Source organism: Dicentrarchus labrax, unplaced genomic scaffold (genome assembly GCF_905237075.1).
Source record: "Dicentrarchus labrax unplaced genomic scaffold, dlabrax2021, whole genome shotgun sequence".
In the NCBI taxonomy this organism is placed as follows: domain Eukaryota; kingdom Metazoa; phylum Chordata; class Actinopteri; family Moronidae; genus Dicentrarchus; species Dicentrarchus labrax.
The window spans coordinates 17,319,341-17,340,072 of NW_026136718.1; the positions used below are offsets into that span (position 1 = coordinate 17,319,341).

A 20,732-nucleotide genomic window follows, 5' to 3' on the forward strand; every position below is an offset into this window, starting at 1 on the left:
TCTGTAGGTGTGCGTGTGTGTGTGTGTGTGTGTGAGTAAACTGTGAATGATGAGGCCACTGTTAATTTTTTGATTAGTAACAATATTAACCTACACCTAACTAAACCAATGATTGCCTTAGTGAAGAATGTAAAGTTGCAGTGTGCATGTGATCAACTACTTTCACAACCTTGCAGAAATACTTTCATGAACAGAATATTTATCTTCCGTCAGATTGTGAACCTCATATTGACAAGAAATCGACATGACTCGCACTATGCTACCCATCCATCCTCTTCCCAAGAGCAGTCGGACTCTTTCCTTCTCACTTTTGTCTCTCCAGAGTTGTTTTTATTTGTTTAGCCATGCCAGATATTGAATTTTATAGAATAAACTTTGAGAAAGAAAATGATTTTCTGAGTGTGCAGACACTGGAGCCACGTAAGTTAGGCTGACATTATCTATTATACTATTTCTCTTGTTCTTTTAAGATTCAATGTTATGATAGAACGTCGCAGAGCTATCTGTGACACATTCTGTTGAGATATAATGGCTGTAAGTACTCGTCATGCCTTCATTCAAATCAAAGCAGACAAGCAGAAGTTGCCTGTTCTGCTGCACACATTGACTAAAATTCACTCTTAACTGATGTTGCTGCCACAGAGGAAAATGTCTGTTCTGATACTATCTGTAAAGAAAAAAAACAAACATATTTAAGCCAGAAGCATTTTCATTGAGTTGACTATTTTGTTAAAATAATACATTCACTTCAAAGTAGATTCTCTGCCCAGAAAGCCATTTCATATTTGGCAAAAGCACCACAGTGGAAACAAAGTGTATGAACCCAGGTATCTGTACACATGATAGCATACTAGATGGTTTAAATATGCAGCAGGGGTTATAGAATCTAATACAGTTAAGTGTAGTATTGTTGCAATAAATACTACCTTTGTGGAACTTATAATGTCCATAGTTTTGGGTATTGTTATAGAAAATTGTATTGGATTTAAAAGGATATTGTATACTTTTGTTATTGTCAACCAGTCCAATGAAAAACAAAGTACCTAAGTGTGTCTCTAAATACTTTTTGACCTACCTACCCTGTCTGTGACACTAAGCCCCAAGCCCATTGGTTCCTACTGAAGACGCAGATCTTTAAAAACAAGTCATGAATATACACTTACATTTCTAAAAAATGTTAAATAATTTCATAAAACAGCCAGGCACTGTAGTTTATCACAACTATTAGTTAAACAGGAGTAAGTAATGTGTTTGTTGGGGATGATTTTAAGCTTCAGATTAATACACATTACTGCGTCATCAATCAGTATTACTGTAAAGGCAGCAGGATGGTGTTTGTGGGATCAAATCAAAATAAACTACAGTGACCATGTTAACTGTAACGAAGGAACATGTCGCCCAGTGCAGTGGTGCAACTCACTGATGTGGCTCTATAGCACAGAGGAATAAGCTATCTGTACATCAGGCTTCAGCTTGCTGGTCTTTTTATGTTATTTGTTCACAATAAGAACAATAAAGAATATCACCAGCATTGTTAAACTGTTAATATTTTGTCCTCACCATATATGTTTATGGGTTTTGCAAAATATCAAATAATAATTTGTCCATTTTGAATGGCAGTGTCCTATCCTGCAGGCAAATGCCACGGCTGGTTTTATTTGTTTTTTTTTATCATCTAAATGTGCAGTACTTTGTTTTGAAATGAAACCATAAAATCCAAGTACTATATCATAGTTTAGATTCATGCTTGTTTTCTATATTTATATCTTTGACGTTCAGCTGGCAGCTGTGTGCTGTGGCGAGAATAATAGGTTGGCTTTTTGAGAGCCATAAGCCTTTAAGGGCAGTGCAGCTCTGGGTGCTGCAGCCACAGGCTCTCTTCTGTAATAGCCTGTAATTCCTTCTGTCTAGTATAATCACCAACACAGCCTGACAGCACGCACACACGGACAAACACACACACATATATATATATACCGTGAGTGAGAGGAGAAAGGCTTTTATCCAAGGGTCATAGTCACATGGAGGAGGTTGCGGCCACTCCTGCACAGCTGTCTCTGTGTTTGCAGACATGTGTGGGTACATACTGTACACTGACCCGAGCCTCTGCACACCTGTTGAGATTGAAGAGAAGAGAAGAGAAGAGAAGAGAAGAGAAGAGAAGAGAAGAGAAGAGAAGAGAAGAATATTTAGGCAAAGGTCAGGAGAGTTCAGGGATACAGTAATCCAGGTGTGTGTGTTGTTTGCCTTCCAATCTGTGAGGCAACATGTGGCCCTCATCACACACACAAGACCCTACTGCCATCAGCCACAGGAAAGTGTATGTGTATGAAGAGTGTGTGTGTGTGTGTGTGTGTGTGTGTGTGTGTGTGTGTGTGTGTGTGTGTTTGGGTGGGAGTTGGATGGTACAGGTGCCAGACTCTCCCCCTACAGCCCCGTGGCGGCCGGAGAAGTTAATTGGCAGCATCTGGCTGACTGAGAGCCCAAGCGCCCACCCCCCCCTTCCACCCCACGTGTTCCTTCTCCTCCCTCCTTCCCTGCAGCCCTCCCCTCCTGTGGGTAGTGCTACCCCTGGCACACACTTGGTGACACCAGTCTGGCGGCAAGCTGTGAACGTGGAGTGTGCGTTTGTGTGTGTGTGTGTGTGTGTGTGTGTGTGTGTGTGTGTGTGTGTGTGTGTGTGTGTGTGTGTGTGTGTGTGTGTGTGTGTGATAAACCGGGGAGTATGGAGGCAGACAGGGCAGCCAGGCCCCCAGCTGCCACCGTCGTGCCAAGGGAAATGCGGGCAGACAGGCTGGCATCTTTGTGCCAAGGCCAGCAGGGCCCTCAGGGAGGATGGAGAGGGAGGGAGGGACACAGAGGCAAGATAGAAGGAGGGGGGCAGAGGGCCAGATAGAGATTTTGGATGAGTACAATTCTACTGATCTTGTGACAGACACAACATGGGGTTTGCGTGCTGATCACGCCACAAGCAACATGTGGTGTGGCGTCACTACTGTGGCCTCAAAGTTACCTCATGTGTGTCAGGCCATTCACTGAAAATGAATCAATCATGCTGCAATTTCTACAGCTTGAACTTAACACTTTAATTGACATTTGTCATAATATCTGACATTTTGTAAACTAAGAAATGATCACTCGGTAATTAAATAATTAGATTTAACTCTGAAGAAAGTAATTGATCACTCTAGCTCAGTCATTTTGCGGTACAGTGAATGCAGTACAATTAGACCTACACATGGTTCAAGATGTACAGTAGCTTGCATAGCAACAAAAACATAATAATATTCATAATACCAGTGATATTACCAGTAGTAGTGGCAGCACAGTAGAGGGGGTGTATGGAGGACTTTTCACAAACTGGTGCAAATTTATCACCTCTGATCTGAATATAATTGATGCAATTTTTGTTTTCATTTTTTGGCATTTTGCTTTTATTTAATATTGACAGTAGAGATACAGACAGGAAACATAGGGAGAGATAGAGGGGTATGACATGATGGCGAGAATCAAACGGGACGTTCTGTACGTGCCACTAGGCTATGACGTTATGTTGTTTGAGCAGAGAAAAATATTTTTTGTAAGTACATAAAATGTATTTGATTTATGAGAAATAATCACATAAAGGATAATTCAATTTGAGAAAAAAAAGTAGTTCAAATAAAATCACTAGTATCCACATAAGCATACAGTAATAACCTCTGTCACCCTATCTGAAATATTTGCTCTCCCTCTCACATCTCTGGTCTCTTTGAGCTCTCACTTCCATACTAGGAAGGAAGCCCCGTGTCCCCGATTGTTTCACTTTACATATTTATACAATTGCCAACTCACATTTCTCTATACTGAGTTTTAAAAAAAGTTTCAAAACTCTTCACACAGTTCCCTTTACTGACATTCAGCTCAGATTGATCTTACATTCTAAATGCAGAATCAACAGTTGTGCCTGGACACTAAATTTAATTGTTGAAAATAGCATGTAGGTGAATACAATTTGTGTGACAGCAATGATCCACAGTGTGGTCCACATTCACATCCGCTGTCTGACTGAGTTTTGAAAAAATGAACTCGGTATTGAGAAATGTGAGTTAGCAATTATAAAGAACTGTCAGAGATTTGCTGTAGAAAAGGCCAAAAACCTGGAAATACCTCCTCCTATGGTCTGTGAATGAGTCCAGGAATTCTAAAGTCTGTATTATTACTGAAGTATTTTTATTCATTTGTTTCTCTCTACCTGCCCACGTATCACGTAGCTTTCTTTCTGCCTGATCTAGTGTTTGCTTTATAGACATTTCTCTACAATCTTTTCATATCCTCCATCGGAAAGAGGTTGGGACAACATCCACTGTCCCTTATTTCTGAGGATGTTGGTAATTTTATACCATACCATGTTTTCTTTAGTACCTGCTGTTAAGAACAATGCAGCAGCTACACTTATAAATAAAGATGTGTTTCATATTGTCAGTAAGTTGAAAATACAATAACCACATTGGAATTAACTTAGTTCAGTATAAAAGGTATATTGTCTCACAATAACATGATGGGACCCTTGTGATATGTGAAATTATTTTTTCTGTTTTTTCAACAAGCCTGAACAAGAGTATAAATGAATCTTTATTGCAAAATCAGCAACACTGATTGTGACTCAAGGGTGATTTATAATTTATTTTGCTTGTCATTGCATTATTCAAGCTGTAGGTTATTTTTCCACAACAGCAAGTTACTGTGATCAGAGTAATGGTGCACAGGAGGTGAGCTCATCTCTATGTGGAATTTAATAAAAAGTGATTTCAGAATGTGTCATGTGTGTTGCATTTCCTTCCACCGAGTACATTTCCAGAGAGAATGATCTCATCACTCTGTGTGACCTTATTCCTTACACACACACACACACACACACACACACACACACACACACACACACACATACAGGGAATACAGGAGCGGCGATGCTGATCTTAGATCACTTGTTCTACTGTTACTGGCTTGACTCAGTGTGTGAGTCACATACATTTCAGATCTAAAGAAAAGGAAAAAAGAGAACAAGAAAGAAAGATAGAAAGGAAAAGTGGAAGAAAGAAGGAAAGACAAGTCAGTGGGTTTGGTGAAACCTGGTCATTCCCTGCTGTGGGAATGTCATTAATGGACTAATGGACTGGACAAATAGAGTTGCATCTACTATAAGATCACATGATCACTACCCGACTGTGCCAAACATATGCGTATACCTTGGTTGTGTGTGTGTGTGTGTGTGTGTGTGTGTGTGTGTGTTGTGTGTGTGTGTGTGTGTGTCTGGCCTCTTGGAACATTATTATTATGACTTAGTCTGGCGCCAGTCTGTCTATTCGGTCCACACTCATAGACAGACACGCACACAAACACACACACACACACACACACACACACACACACACACACAAACACACACAAACACACACACACACACACACACACACACAGATAATGTGATGGGAGTATAATGTTGCACTCACACAATTATAGACGGACAGTCTCTTCTCTCTCCTCTCTTGAACTCTCTCTCTCTCACACACACACACACACACACACACACACACACACACACACACACAGCCCACTCCTCCCTCTACCTTACCCACCACCACCACTCACCAGGGGTTTAACGCTGACATCATCATTTTATGAGACGTGTGTGTGTGTGTGTTTGATTTTTCATTATGGTTGCTTGTGTGTATTTTCTCCGTACCCCCCATTATTCCAGACAAATGTGCACCTGCCCTGTTGCCCCATAGGGGACCAGTGGCGCCACAGTGGCGAGGGCACAGTGATCATCTGCTTTCTGCTAATTGCCCTGCTGCCCCTCAAGACGCAGGGGAGCTAGCTACTAGCAGGCACAGCATGCTCAATCTAGCAGAGACCCCTCTGGGACATATATGGGGGTACCTTTTTTACTGCAATTGAGGAGTGACTCAGAAAAGCTTTAAGTTCAGTTTGTTAAACTCTGTCGACTCCAAACTGCCAGCTTGTCTCGGCCTGTCTTTTGAAACAGTCTAGACTGGAATAATATCTCACGTCCATCTGATCATGAAGTTATAGATATCAGCCTTTAATTATCAGATAAATGTGTATGCTTAAGTTTTTACTCATCTTACAACCAAGCTGCATTATTCTTCAGGTGTTTTTCCCCTCAAAAGTCACATTTCTGCTTGTGTGCTTATTGGAGACACATCTCACAGAACAAAGTAGTTACTTGTAGAGTCTGAGTTAGTTAAAAGCACATCTCTCTCTCACTGAGTTCTATATTTTCAGACAGGTCACCTCTCACTCAAAGTTGTGGCCCTCTACTGGTCCATCCAGGCACTGTCACACTGCTTAGTAGTAAAGTTATGTATTTCCCCATATTGAAAACAAACTTGAATTTATTTGAAGTCAAGTTTATTTTTCTGCACATATTCAAGAGATGCTAAATTACTTCAAACATATTGTGCAGTTGTGATTAAAACACCCCAAGGAGCTTCTTAAATCAGATTCTCAAGAAATAATAAGGCAGAAGTCTTAAGATGACAAATAAAGACTGCATTCGGGACTTAATCATGTAAAAATTCAAATAAGGAAAGAAACAATGAAATGAAAAAAATATCCTTATCTTCTCCTCATTGCCTTGTTCTCAGGGTACATGAGTTAGAACAGCTACTGTAAATCCTCCAGTATTTTCATCTGTGTGCCACCACAGGGGGGATGTAAGTATCCCTTGTAAATGTATAAGTGATGTACATCTCTCGCATTTCTATCAGATTTAGGGTGGAACAGATTAGGAGTTTGAGATAGAGGTGATGGCTAGAGCACACAGTCATATTTACATGGCAGACATTTAAATGATAGGAATTCAGAGGGGGCAACAGCAGAGTGTTTTTCATTTCTAGATCAACAATGAGACAAAGTACAGAGAGGGTGCGGGTCAGAGTCAGAGAGTACTGAGAATATCCATGTGACAATGAAGTATTTATTTAAAAAAAATGTAAAAATCACAGGCATGCGTAAGAAGGTATTTTGTCAACTAGACAGTAAATTAGACTGAGAAGCATAGGACGATATGGAGGGAGGGTGACATGGGAAAGAGATGTATTACTGGAAGAGATGTGTATTATGTACACACAGTGACAGACAAACGCACAGACAAACAGACATACACAGATGAAAACAAATAGCCACACACAACCACTCCCTCTGTATTAAACATATCAGTCGAACAAACTGGGTTACTCCTATAAACAGCAAATGTGTTTTATTTAGATGAGACTCCAAGATTTATGACTGCTTTCAGAATTTTATGGAAATAACTCCACATTTTATGTCCGCTGCATAATCTAAACTCAGGTGAAGCGCTGCAGGTGTTTTGACCGACTTAATTCGGCTAACTCACCTTGAATTTCATTTATCTCTAGAAGCTGCCAAACTTGGGATTAGTTAATTATTTAGATTGACCGGTATTATCGATATATCGATGAGAATATCAGAGCAAACCCCTGAAGAGTTGAGCTGTAACAGCGTTTTACAATCCCTCTAACTGGAAGTGGTGTAAAAAAGACCATCTGATGAGAGTTCACCTCCTGGGTGTTTTGATGCAGCCATCAGGTGAGAGAGTCTCATTCTGTCATGTTTCAGCCTCATCAGAGGGCTGTTTCTGGCCTGAGAGGGCTGTTGTCTCTGCAGGTGCCTGCCGCTATTGGAAAGTCCGTAATTCACAAGTGTTGCTTCCTGCAATACCTTACTGCTGCTAGCTGCCCGGCTATTTCACATCATCAGCCCTGGTCATGATGTGCATCTTCGGCATGCAGAAAGTTATGATTAACTTCTAAAAACGTTGAAAATGAAGTCTCTCGTGAGCACTGCCACACTTGAGGGACCAAATCAGAATCTATGACTTCCTCCTGCATGTCTGATTCTCCTTCTTCACCGGGTGTGTGAGCTAATGCCAATCGAAGGATACTTTCTCGTAAAGCCTCAGTCTGATAAATATGCTGTACCACTACATACAATATATGTAGTGGTACAGTATAGGCAGGCCAACCTAATTCCAAAGCAAGCACATGTTGCCTAGTAACAGTATCTCCAGAAAGCTTTGTTGCACCTCAATTTGCATCCAAAAAAGATAGCTGGATGCCTACAGTATATCCCGTTATGTTCACACACACATGCACACACGTTCATGTACACACTTCCCCACACATGAATATACATAGCCACACGTTTGACACTCTTCAGATGATTCAGAGGCTGTTTTCTGCTTGACTTAGTATGCAAAACAAGAACACGGTGCCACGTTTTATCAACAATGAGCCTATCTAACATCTGGCATAATTTTGTGAGTGCCAAGAAATATTGCCTCTTCAATTATTGGCGTAGTAACGGAGGGAGTAAAGAAATGTGTCATTCAATGTGAAATGTTTGCCAAACAGGCTAACTATTTGCCTTAAATGAGCTGGTGGGGTTCTGTGGAGCTTGACAGCTGTAAGGGCATATTGGAAGACATTTAACCTTCCTAACAATTGACAAGATGAACGTTTGACAAGCTGAAAGAGTCAACAGTGAGATAGAAAATAAAAGGGGAGTGAGAGAGAAAGAGAGAGAGTGTGTGTGTGTGTGTGTGTGTGTGTGTGTGTGTGTGTGTGTGTGTGTGTGTGTGTGTGTGTGTGTGTGTGTGTGTGTGTGTGTGTGTGTGTGTCCAGGCCTTGTGAGTTTTGTCCTGTATGTTTTTGCCTTTGTCTGTGAGAGTGCTCAGAGCTGCACAGTGATTGGCGTGTCCTCTACGCTTGATTGATTTGAAAATATAGACAAGATGTCGCCTGTATGAAAGCTACCAATTTATAAGCCTTCATCTTGAAACTTCAGAGAGACGCCTGTGCCATCAAAATCAGAGCAGGAGTTTGTAGCTACCAATGGTTCAGAAGTAGAAAAGCCCCAGCAAGCAAAGTGACACCTCGCTAAAGGCTGCCTGCTAGCTCCATGAAACCCTCTCCTCCTTTTTATTCTTTTACTGTCTCTTTTTTTTTGTCCCTTTCCCTCTGACTTTGTCTCTTTACTTGTCTCTTTCTCTATTTGTCAACCTTTGTCTAGTGTTTCAGTCTATTTCTCTTTGCTCTGCGTCTTTCTCTTTATTCTGTAAGGCTGTGATGAGACACTCTGGCAGTTAACTTGTCCCACAGCTCGCTGTCAAAGGAATGACCTTCATGTAGCTCACATACGGTTTGAGTTTGCTGCTACGTTTCAGTGTGTGGCTCTTTGCATATTCCTGTTTGTGTGTGTGTGTGTTTCTGTGTCTCTGTAATCACTGAATTGTAAAACCATGTGTGAGTGCGTTATCATCTGGGGGAAGCTTCTCCATTTTCCACCTTATCCCACGTGGTGATAATTCTGTTTGGGAACGACAGCACTGTAACACGTCAAGAGATGGGCAGGGGAGAGGCACAGGGAGGTACCATTTAGATAAAAACAAATTGCCAGCTGCCGAGCAGGAGCAGCCACAGCTTAGAAAAAAAAAACCAAAGGGATTGTGTGCATTGGTGTGTATGTGCTGAAGATTGTGTGCATTTTTATACTTGTGACTGTGACTGTCTTTTCCTTAGCCTGTAGTTCAGGCCTTCCAGGCAGTCTCCTTCCATAAGAAGTCACAGAGCTATTTTCTGTGGCCTATAACTATAATGCTGTGATGGGACAAGCAGCAGTAATTAAAATCAATAGCCGGGACTTTTCCAGTCTCCGGCAAGGTCACACACTGCCCAGTAGAGAGGAAGAGAAGGAGAATCAGAGAGAAGTGGGATTGCGCGGATGGGCAGAGCCAAACAGGGAAATATGTAAAGAGGTGAGGTGTCATTTTATTTTAATTAACCTGCACCTCGGAGGGCTGGCACCAGGGTAATGCACCAGTGTGTGTGTGTGTGGTTCGGTTGTGCGTCTATGAGTGTGTCACGTGGAGGTTTATTTCGTCCTTGCCAGTCACTTTTATTCACAGTATGAATACTTGAAATCCATGCGGTTTTAGGAATAATATTCATGCTCCATTGGGGAGGGCGGGGGGAATTAACCATTTTTTTCCTGTTTTTGTCTTCCACTTCTTTGTCCAGCTTTACATGCTGTAAGACAAGGCTGGTAAGCTGGGTCCAGTGGGAAGGCTGGGTGTGGTATAGCTAGCCACTGGCCACATTAGTATTCTGCTGAGATAGCCACATGCAGATACATTCCCCTTTCTCTTCCTCTGAAGGAATAATCAGCCCTTCCTTTCTCTTCCTTCTTCCCGTCTGTCTGTGAGAGGCCAAGTAATTTAGCTTTCTGTTTTACCAGGTACCTGCAGGGACCTCTTTAAGTGTTTGAAAATGCATGCAAGTGTGTTCACTGTGCATTTCTATGCAAGTCTGTCGCCAAAACCGACGTATTAGGCGTCTGAGCAAACACATAAAACTCTTGTGTGTCTCCTTCCTGTCCTCCCTCTTCAGAGGTAGGTCAGAGAGAGAAGTTCACTCCGTCAGAGTTAGCGCAGAGCAGTCTGTCCTGTTTGTTGATTATCAGGTCCTGTTCCTATCACAGCCCCGATAGCATCTCCATCTGATCTGTTGCCAGAGACGCTAGCTCAGGAGCCAGCTCCACCATCACACAGTCGCTACGCTGCTAGCCGCCACCCCTTCCTGTATATCCTCGTATCAGGCCCAGATCTGCCATCACCCTGCTCTCTCATCTTCTCCTTATCTCCTTATTCCACCTTTCTCCCTGCTCCCAACACCCCAAACCTACCAGTCACTCATCGTCCTCATCTTCTTCCTCCTTTTATCCCTCCTCTCTCAGAGCGTCTGCCAGAGCTCCTATGGCAGCGCCGTTGTTCCCCATGCTTGGTCTTCTTCCCGTAAACTGTCAAGGCGGAGTCAGTGAGTGACAGGACAAGACAGGAGAGATTCAGAGAAGGCCAGGAAAAAGGAAAGGTGGAGAAAGAGGAAGAAGAGAAAGGAGGCAAATACAGTCACTTGCACGCATACAACATCCTTCTGACTGCGTCTCAGTTGTGAGGGACAAAAGAGAAAACAGAGGAAGACAAAGACAGACAGGCAAAGAGTGTGAAAAGAAAACATGTCGACTAAGCAGAGGTTCTGTAGACTGCAGCAGTACTGTCCCGTACCCCATCGATCGTCCATGAGGTGCATGGATCTGTCAGCTTTATTTCACCCAGGGTCCAGCATGCAACATGCAACACGCAATTCAGCAAAGTACACAACCACAGCACACAACGAAGAAGACACAGAAGAAACAACCCTAAGCACACAGAACATTACAAACACCATATAATGCTCACCACAACATGAAATGTGACATACTGATCCACATTAGATGCTTACTCATTCCACACTCCATATAATTTTTTTTAAATTGCTCTCTACAACTTGAGACTTGAGCAAAAAAGCAAACACATTTTATGCTGCAATTCTAAATTACCCATCATGCAAAACACCACACATTGTGCTATGGTGTCGTAGTCGTCATGCTTAAAATCTCTTGTATGCGCTTGGAAATTGCTGCCTTTTAAAATGCAAAGCTGAAAACACCAGGCCGCCACAATTTTCAGTTTCCTGAAAAATTATTTTTAGGGTCAAAATGTGAGCTCTCCTGTTTTTGGAGATGAATGTGTGGAAAGCGAAGAAAAAGAGACGAATGAGGAGAGCAAATGAATGACATACAACTAATTTTGATGCAGGAACACAGTTAATATTTTCCTGTCATTCTTCACTTCTTCAAAATTGGTATTAGAGTTGATTATCATTTACCACAGGTCATTTTTGTTGCTTACTTACAACCTTTTAGTTTTGAAGAGAAACAAACTAATTTATGAATATAAAGAGTTATGTTTGAAATCTAGTAAGTAATAAAGTCAATTTGCCTTTAATTCATCAAGTTAGCTGACAATTTATCAATTTAATTTCATTGTTTTGTTGTTCACATAAATTTTCATTCTAAATCTATCAGCTATATTTTGCCGTGTTTGCTTTAAATACTAAATGGCGATTGCGGTGTTTATGATAAATCACAAAGTGGTGATTTATGATCACAAATTGTTGTTTGTTTTAAATCAGTCAAAAAAAATAATCAATTTATTATGTGGTGGTTTGTTTTAACATTCACCCCTCATAAGTTAAGAACCTCTCAGACTTCCCAAGCAAGCTTGAGTACCAGGTGATTAATTTCTACTTCCTTCTTTTTTACTCCTTTTCCAGCTGAACTCAACATCTCTGGAAGACGACAGACTGACAACTTGATGCAACTTCTGCGTTATAATGTCTCAACTCTCTCTGTGTATAACTCATGAGTCACTGTTTCCTTGTCTGTCTTTACACTTTTTACCTGCAAAATTTCTGTGCTCTCATTGTTCCTCATATCTTCAACAGATGCAGTTTGAACCCTTTTAGACCTCATGCCCTTAAATAAAAAGACCTGTCCTGTAAACAACCTCACTAATTTCCCTACAATGTGTTTATCTTTTGCTGTTGCAGGCAGAGGCTTCCGGCCAAAAACGTGTACTACTACCGTTGCCCTGACCACCGGCGCAACTATGTCATGTCCTTTGCCTTCTGTTTTGACCGAGAGGATGATGTTTACCAGTTTGCCTACTGCTACCCCTACACCTACTCCAGGCTGCAGCACTACCTGGCCAGCCTTGATCGTAGGAACCTGCCCTACTTGCAGAGGGAGCAACTGGGACTCAGTGTGGTGAGTTGGGAGGTGGAAAATGCTATGGGCAGGTGGAGAAGACAGTGTGTGTGTGGGGTGGTTGTGGTTATGGCTGGAGCAGAGAAGTCGAATGGTGGAGAAGATTAGGGGTGGAAGGGTTATAAGTTGTAGTGTGTGTGTGTGTGTGTGTGTGTGTGTGTGTGTGTGTGTGTGTGTGTGTGTGTGTGTGTGTGTGTGTGTGTTCAGAAAAAGGAGACCCAGATTGGTAACTTAGGTGTGCCTGCTGGTCATAACTTCAGCCTCTCATGTTATTATTAGGATTGTTGCACTCTGAGATGACGGACTGTAAGCCTCTGGGTGTGTGTGTGGTGTGTGTGCATGTGTGTGCATGTTTGTGTGTGTGTGTGTGTGTGTGTGTGTGTGTGTAAATGACTCTGTGTGTAATCAGCAGAGCTCTCACCTCAGCAGTAGGAGCTAGTGTATCATACACGCTGCCTCCAGTCTTGTCTGCTCTTATCAAATAATTGTAGGAGAAAAACTCATTAGAAATGCTTGAGAGATTACGACTTTTTCTTCTGTCCTCCAACATTTGTCAGAGAAAAGCTTGCTGCAAGGGGGGCACCATGAAAGTACAGGTATTTGTAAGGAGCACCTGACCATAAAATACAGAACATTTAGAAACCATGGCATTAAAATGGCTGATACTACGGTTAATAAAAACAGAGAGTAATACCTCTATAAATAAAGAATCTGGTGACCAACAGTAATACTAACAATAACAAAATTAAGTATTATTAAGTAATTGTAGTCATATTTTAAAAGCAGATTCAGTGCAAATTTATATTGAAAAGAAGAGAAACATGATTCACCTATTTTCCTTCATTTAAAGTTATAATCCTTAAGATCTCAGTTTTGGTTGATTTGGTGACACCTGGTTTAACAGGAAGTGCGTTTTACTGCAGGTCCCCAAAATTCTGTTGGAAATTACCATTTGGGATGCAAACCTTGAGAAGCTACTCAGAAATACAGAAATACAACAGACGTAGAACAACTGGTGTATCTGTTTACAACACAGCCAACCAAACTGTGCACTGAGACGATTGAACGCTTTTAATGTGAAGTAGGAAGTGTTCAGTTTGCATTAGCAGTAACTTAATATATCTCAGAGAGTGAGTAAACAAGTCAGTAAACAAGGAGGCATCTATCAAATAGATATAATTACAAACAGTAATGCTGAAACACATTCATGCATTGTGTCCTGTGAATCCCTTGTGCTTATAGAGGTGATTTGAAATCTGCCTTGGAATGGCGGACTCTGCCACTAACAACAACAACTACTATAAAGAGAGTCAATATCTGAATGTAAACAACAACAAAAATGGGATTTAAATACAAAATAATTGTTAATTTGTGTTGATTATTACTACTATTTACTATTTACCATTACTATTATCCATTATTTCACTGAATTGTTTATTACATACCTGTACATACATTCCTATATTTTGCATACCTGTTTAGTGTAAGTTGAAGCACCTAGCCATATCAGTACATGACAGTATACAGTATCTGCTAGATTTGCACTAGCTATGTACCGTACTTACCAGGCACTACAACAGTATAATATTTTACTTATTTCTTTGTCCAGTGAACAAATCAAGAATAGCATTTTGTTGAGGAATTGGAATTGATGACTCCTCTGCAGTTTTCGTACTTTGCAAAGTCATCCAGTGGGCTGCATTTGATCCTCTGGCGGGCCAGTTCTGGCCCGTGAGCCGTATGTTTGACACCTCGGATGTAAAATAAGGATTATAAGTTTAAGTGTGGTGACAACTATTAATCCAAAATACACATTTTGATGTATGAACCCCCAAGGTTGTGAGCAGAGCAATATTCATTTGCTGTCAGTGCTAGCAGTCTGTTTCTCACTTCTGTTGTTAATACTTACAACTATACAACCTGTTGTCAATAGACAAAAATGAATAAAAATCAGCATGCAAAACAGCAGAAGAAAATATAAAATGGTCCTATGGTTTGAAGACCAGGAAGTTAATGGTCAGCATGTCTCACTAATCTTTCCTCTCCATCTGTACTACTGTGTTGTGTGTCACATAGTGTAAATACTAAACTTTACAATTCTGCCAATGTAGCACGCTATTTTTGCTTTATTTTTAAGCCACATCATTTGTCTGAGTGAGACAGAGGAGAACAGAGAGAGGACAGACTCGCTTGGTTTGGCTCACAGAGTCAGTATTAGTATTCATAGTCATAGAGAGGTTTTATGGCCGTATTTTTCTCTTTATGTTCTCTGGGCCTGGGTGGCAGACAGCCCAGCCCCACCCTCTCATATCTCTTTCTCTGTCTGCTCCCTCTCTTGCTCTTACCCTCTCTATCTCATGCACATATGCAACTCCGCACACACACACTAAGGTCAGAGGGGAAGGGATGAGAAGGGATGAGGAGAGCTTTCTGGCTGCATCAAAGTTTAAAGACGGATTGCTGCTGTTTCCAAGGCAGAGTCTTTGCAGGGACACCACAATAGCTTTAACCTTCTAATGGGTACAGTTATCTCATAAGGATGGAAATAAGAGCCAGGGCCATTTGAACTGGCATTCTTCTATCTTGCTGACTAATTTGTCTTCTGTAATGTATTCCTCTGAACAAAATCTCTGCCATCCAGCATGCACTGGTAGACTCAGATACTTAAAAAAAAAAGGTCGGTCTTTTTAATTTTTCCCTCCAGCTCTCTTCATCTTTATGAATGAGGTGTTTACTGATTTATAAGGCAGGTATTATTTTATTATCTTACTCACACCAAGATTCACTAAAGCCGAGTGAATTAAATTTAGTGTGTAAATTACATGACACCAGATTGAATTCACTTCAGCCGTGTTGCACTGTAAGAAGTCACTTTAATTGAGATAGGAAGATAGAGGGACAGAAACAGAGATGTTACCATTCTGGGATGAATGAAAAGGGCAAGCCGGGAGGATCTGAATACAATTTTCAGATCAGCCTCTCAATTATTTCTCTTTCACTCACACTCAAACTGCCGATTGAGACTTTACAATGGAATTCACCTGTTCAGGAAATTGCATTAATACATATCACAGTGAGTGGAAATTCCCAAAGTTTTTCACTGTTGATGATCAAGAAAGAGAAACAAGAATGATGTTTGATTATTGGTAGATTAGATAGAGTTTTGTATTGGATACACAGCTATTGGTCACAGTAAAGCCTGAAAAACTCCACTAGTTTGCATACACAGTTATAGTCCTCACTTGGTCCTTTTTTCCTATCTTAATTTTGAAACGCATAGGTCATCCAATCTTGTTTTTCTCATTGAAGATATACTGACAAAATATGTTCATTACTGAGCTTCATAGACACTGAATCCATCGCACATGCTTTCATTTCCTTACAGCATTGTTCTCCTAACTGCCACAAATCAGAAGATAATTCACAAGCTCCAAATTGACTACACACAAACAAAAGAAGAGAAGAGAATTATTTTTTATGTCTTTACATTGGCTACCAACCTGTCAGCTGTTCCCATGTCAAGGTGACTAAAGGTGAATCAGCTTTTGCTGTTAGGGCACCTCAACTTAGGAATGACCTGCCTGAAGAGCTCAAATTAGCATCACCTTCACTTCCTAAAGGAATTGTTTGAGACTTAGATATGAGAAGATACTCTCATATCTGCTTGATAAATATAAGGCTACAGAAAGCCAGACTGGACACAGAGTCTGGCCTGAATCTGTCTGCTGGTTATAAAATACAGGTTATGTTAATTGTTTCCCCTGTTTCCAGTCTAAGCTAAGCTAAGGTAGGCTAACTGACTGCTGGCTGTAGCTTCACATATTTAACAGACAGATAAAAGTGATACAAATCTTCTTATCTAACTCTCAGCAAGAGAATAAACATATTTCTAAAATGTCGAACTATTGCTTTATAACTTACTTTTATCAAAGGCTTTTTGTAACTTTATTTAATTTTGGTAATTTGTTTCCATGTGTGTATTTATGTGTGTGTGTGTGTGTGTGTGTGTGTGTGTGTGTGTGTGTGTGTGTGTGTGTGTGTGTGTGTAAATTGGTAAGAATATCATACATATATATGTAATATGTGTATGTTTGTATGTGTGAATTGACAGATCACAGTGATAACGCACAAAGCCTAAAACACACAGGTCCTTAAAACACATAAATACACACACTTGTGCATATTGTAGATAAACACACGTCACCCACAAAGACAAATACTAGACGAATTTCTCGTATTCCCCTGAGGAGAAGAGGAGAAGGGTTTGGATTCTTTCTATTCCTGCTCTGCTGGGTTCATGGCCCTGTGTCTGTTCCTCTAGTCCCTGTCTGTCTGAACATTTCCTTTTGTAGACCATCTTGACAGTATCTGAGTAAACTGCTCTCTCTTTCTCCCCCTGAGGCATCCATGTCCACAGAGACACAGAGAAAGAGACAACATGCGTTTGACCTGCTACAATACTAACAAGCCTCTTTGAAAAGATGCGTACTGCTTCCTTCTTTCAAACTATTTCCTCATTTCTGTATGGTCCTCAAGTGTCCCCCGGCCATCTGGAATTGAAAGCCCCTTATTCGCCCACCTTGCCTGTTGACAAAGCGTTTTTTATTTTTTCTCACCAGTAGTCAGTGTCTGCCCGGGAGTTGCGGAGGCAGCAGTTTGAGTTTTCCTTCTGCTGGCCCCGCTGGGGAGGGCAGGGCTATGACACTATTAGTCACCTCTGACACAGCACAGCCTCTGCCTGTAGACCAGATGGAAGGAAAGTGTAAATGAGAGACCTCAGGGTGGTCGAGTGGACAGGTCACTGACCAGCCTGAAGGTTGTCTGAGACCTAGCATGCTACTTAGAGGCCTGAATCCTTTCTCACTATTATACTTTGATTCTGTTGAAACAGATCAAGTAAAACTATTGATGTCAGAATCACAGCACAGGAATGTCACATCCAATCACTTTTTTTTTTCTTTTGAAATCTCATAAATCAAAGCAAGATTATGATAGATCACTTGTAATGTGTTGAGGAGAGGCAGCGGTCACTGTCAGTGGCAGTGACTTAACATTACTTAGACTGTTGTGATTGAATTTTAGACCTAATCCTGTCTGCTATCAGTGTTCAGGTACCATGTCTGGGTGTCTGCTCAGTGGGAGTGGAGTCTCGAAGAACAGGGTTTTTTTTCCGTGTTTGGAGGAAGAGGAGGGGAGTGGAGTGGGCACTGCAGCTATATCTGCCTGGCTGCCTCTCTCTCTCCTTATCTCTGTGTTTGTACACTGTGTGCCAAGATCCAATCAATAGCCACTCCAGCCGTGGAGAGAGGAGAAGGTCAGCAGCCACACTGGAGGAGCTGGGCTAGGCAAACTGATGGAGACATGGAAAACATAGGAAACACACCACAGGCAAGGCACATTTCTTCTCTCATGTTAATGAGAGATCATTTCTGCCTCCCAAGGACTCGCAACATTTTGGGGTCTTCACCAGATACAGGTTCCTCATGAGAAGTCAATTTTGGCTTGAAACTTTTTGTAATGCAATAAGATATTTTAGTAATACGATATTGGAGGACACATAAAAGTGAGTATTTTACAATGTTGCAAGTCCTTGGAAAGACAGAACTCACAATAATTTTATTTTGATATCATTTAGCATATTGAGAGGGCATTGCATTCCAACCCTCGAGAGTCATGCTGTAACCATGACTCTAGTCATGTTAAATTAAAATAATTATATTATATTTAAATATATATATATAGAATTATATATGAGAATTATATATATATGTGTGTGTGTATATATATATACAATATATACTAGTATACATAATTGAGCTGTCTAACACATTAGGAACAGCACAGTCCTGTCACAGTGAATTTTCAGAGTGATTTTTCACATCATACATTGTCATCAAGTAATGTAACAGCATCCATTGTGACGCAGTGCCGGTTTTAATTACAGTAACTAATTAATGCCAACTTTCTCTGAAAGCGGACTCTGAGAGCTGAGTTCTTGACACTGGAGCTATTCTGTGAATGGCTGTGTGATTGGTTTGTAATGAAGAGAGCCCTCCAACTACTGACTGCCTCTTTCAAAGGCCAACACCTGAATAGCCAATCAGCACTTTATCATGTGGATGAGGTGATACTGCAAAGTGAGACCACATGAGAGATGTGAACACCCACTTTGTATTTCAGTAGTGAAAGGAAAGTCGGGACTCACTTGGTGAGTTTACTGGGATGACTCGAACTGATTCAATCATACTGTTTATGTGGAAGCAAAACATAGCACATTGTCTACAGTGTTAGTGTCTTTCTACAGTACGACATACAAATGAGACAGATGGGGCATGGCAGATGATTAGAATTGTTAGCTATATATTCCCCCAAACATAGTTTGTAGCTTTGTTAGCATATATTCAAGACAGACACAAGGACTTCACCAGTCAAGCAAGCTGGCACCACTCAAGTAAGTAAACTGCTTTTCCCCAAGCTGAGAGGTAAACAGCTCAAGATAACAGAGTTGTTTTTTTCCTTTAGTGGCAGACTGTTCTTGAATGCATTAGCTGTGGCCTAAACATCAAACGGGGAAAAAAACTTTTAAAAAAGGAAAATGCAAAAGAAAAAGACAGGGCAACCTAAGGAATAAAGCTATATCAGCAGGTGGAAATTTAATTTTCACTCCATATTTTTTACTTCCACAACTAAGTTCTGAGGAAGTTTTTCCTTTGTGTTTGTCTTCTGTTTGTTGTTAACTTTATGGGTCCTTGCATTACCTCTTTGCCATTTTGTTTTCCTATTTTTGCATTCGTCATAAATTGTTCTCTGTTGGCCTCAGGAAGTTTAGTATTTTCCTTGGCAGCCGCTAACAGGTATCTAGATGAAAGAGCTAGACTCTTTATCATCTAATAGTATGTTAATCACTGCCTACAGCACCTCGGCGTCAGAACGAAAGAGGAAATTCCTCAAAGATGGAAAGGTCATCATTGTATCATTGCAGGTTTCTTGGCAACAATTCTTGTTTTTATGCTGCGTTGTATTCCGCTTCATTAGTGAGTGACCCTTATTCTCATACACTCAGATGCTTCTTATCAGCATGGCGGTATCTGTTGTCTAGCACAGGAATCTGAGAAAAAGGTTGAGCCTCAACTGTCCTTTGGCCCCAGACAGTTGACTAAGAAGGCTGGTCCAGAGGGAGCAGAAGATAAGCAGGTTTATGATCTATGTCCTTATGTTATAGTGCTGTATGGCCTCTTATCTGCAACCAATGCTTCCCCAAGGATACTAGATGCTTTATTACACATCCCCTCCCCTGCATCTCTGCCATCTCTCTGGCGATCAAGAACGTGGTAATGAGGGAGAGGTGGTGGGGAGTGCATTAGTCATGGTTGTTAATGCGTAGCCTTCTCTGAAGGGGAGGGAGTGTAGATGGGGTGTCTGTGCCGGCGGTTGGTTTAACTTTACAGTTTTGCACTGTGCAGGTCAACTGTGTGTGGACAAAATATGGGAGATAAATAGATTAAAGTACCACAGGTGAAGCTCTTTGAATTTGATGGTGTGATGTTCACGCAGTGCTGACCCCTTGTTGATCCTTATTATAATGTTGGCACAAAAGCACACAGATTTTGGGTTACTCAGACAGAGATAATATTTATTTTGGAAATTGGAACTTATTCACACCTTAATGGCTTGGTGCTCTGTCTCTTTTCTCACCCCTCTTTCTCTCTCTCCTTCTCTCCCTGCTCTCCCTTGTGTTTCAGTGAATAGGAATTAAGCTAATGAAAAGTTCTCTGAAATGGCTGATGTCAATGGGCCTACAGTGCTGGGAACCAGAGTTCAATGGATGGGAGATAGTTGAGGACCTGGTGTATGACATTAAGGTTGTAAAAGAATGTCATTTCAAACTAAGTCTGTGCAGCAGTCAGCAGACACTCTCTTTCTGCCTCTCTTTGTCTTTTCGTGTCTTCCACCTCTTGGGCTTCAAAGGCAAATCTATTCCCATCCTCGCAGCTGCGTTACAG

At 41.1% G+C, this 20,732-nt stretch overlaps 1 protein-coding gene across 1 annotated transcript in view; it reads left to right on the plus strand.

Annotated features, from left to right (window-relative positions):
* The window catches only part of agbl4 (AGBL carboxypeptidase 4), a 258,636-nt gene that overhangs the window by 124,560 nt on the left and 113,344 nt on the right, over positions 1–20,732 (plus strand). The window contains exon 5 of the mRNA XM_051376359.1: positions 12,513–12,729. Coding sequence (XP_051232319.1) covers positions 12,513–12,729 — 217 coding nt within the window. The remainder of the gene's footprint in view (positions 1–12,512; positions 12,730–20,732) is intronic.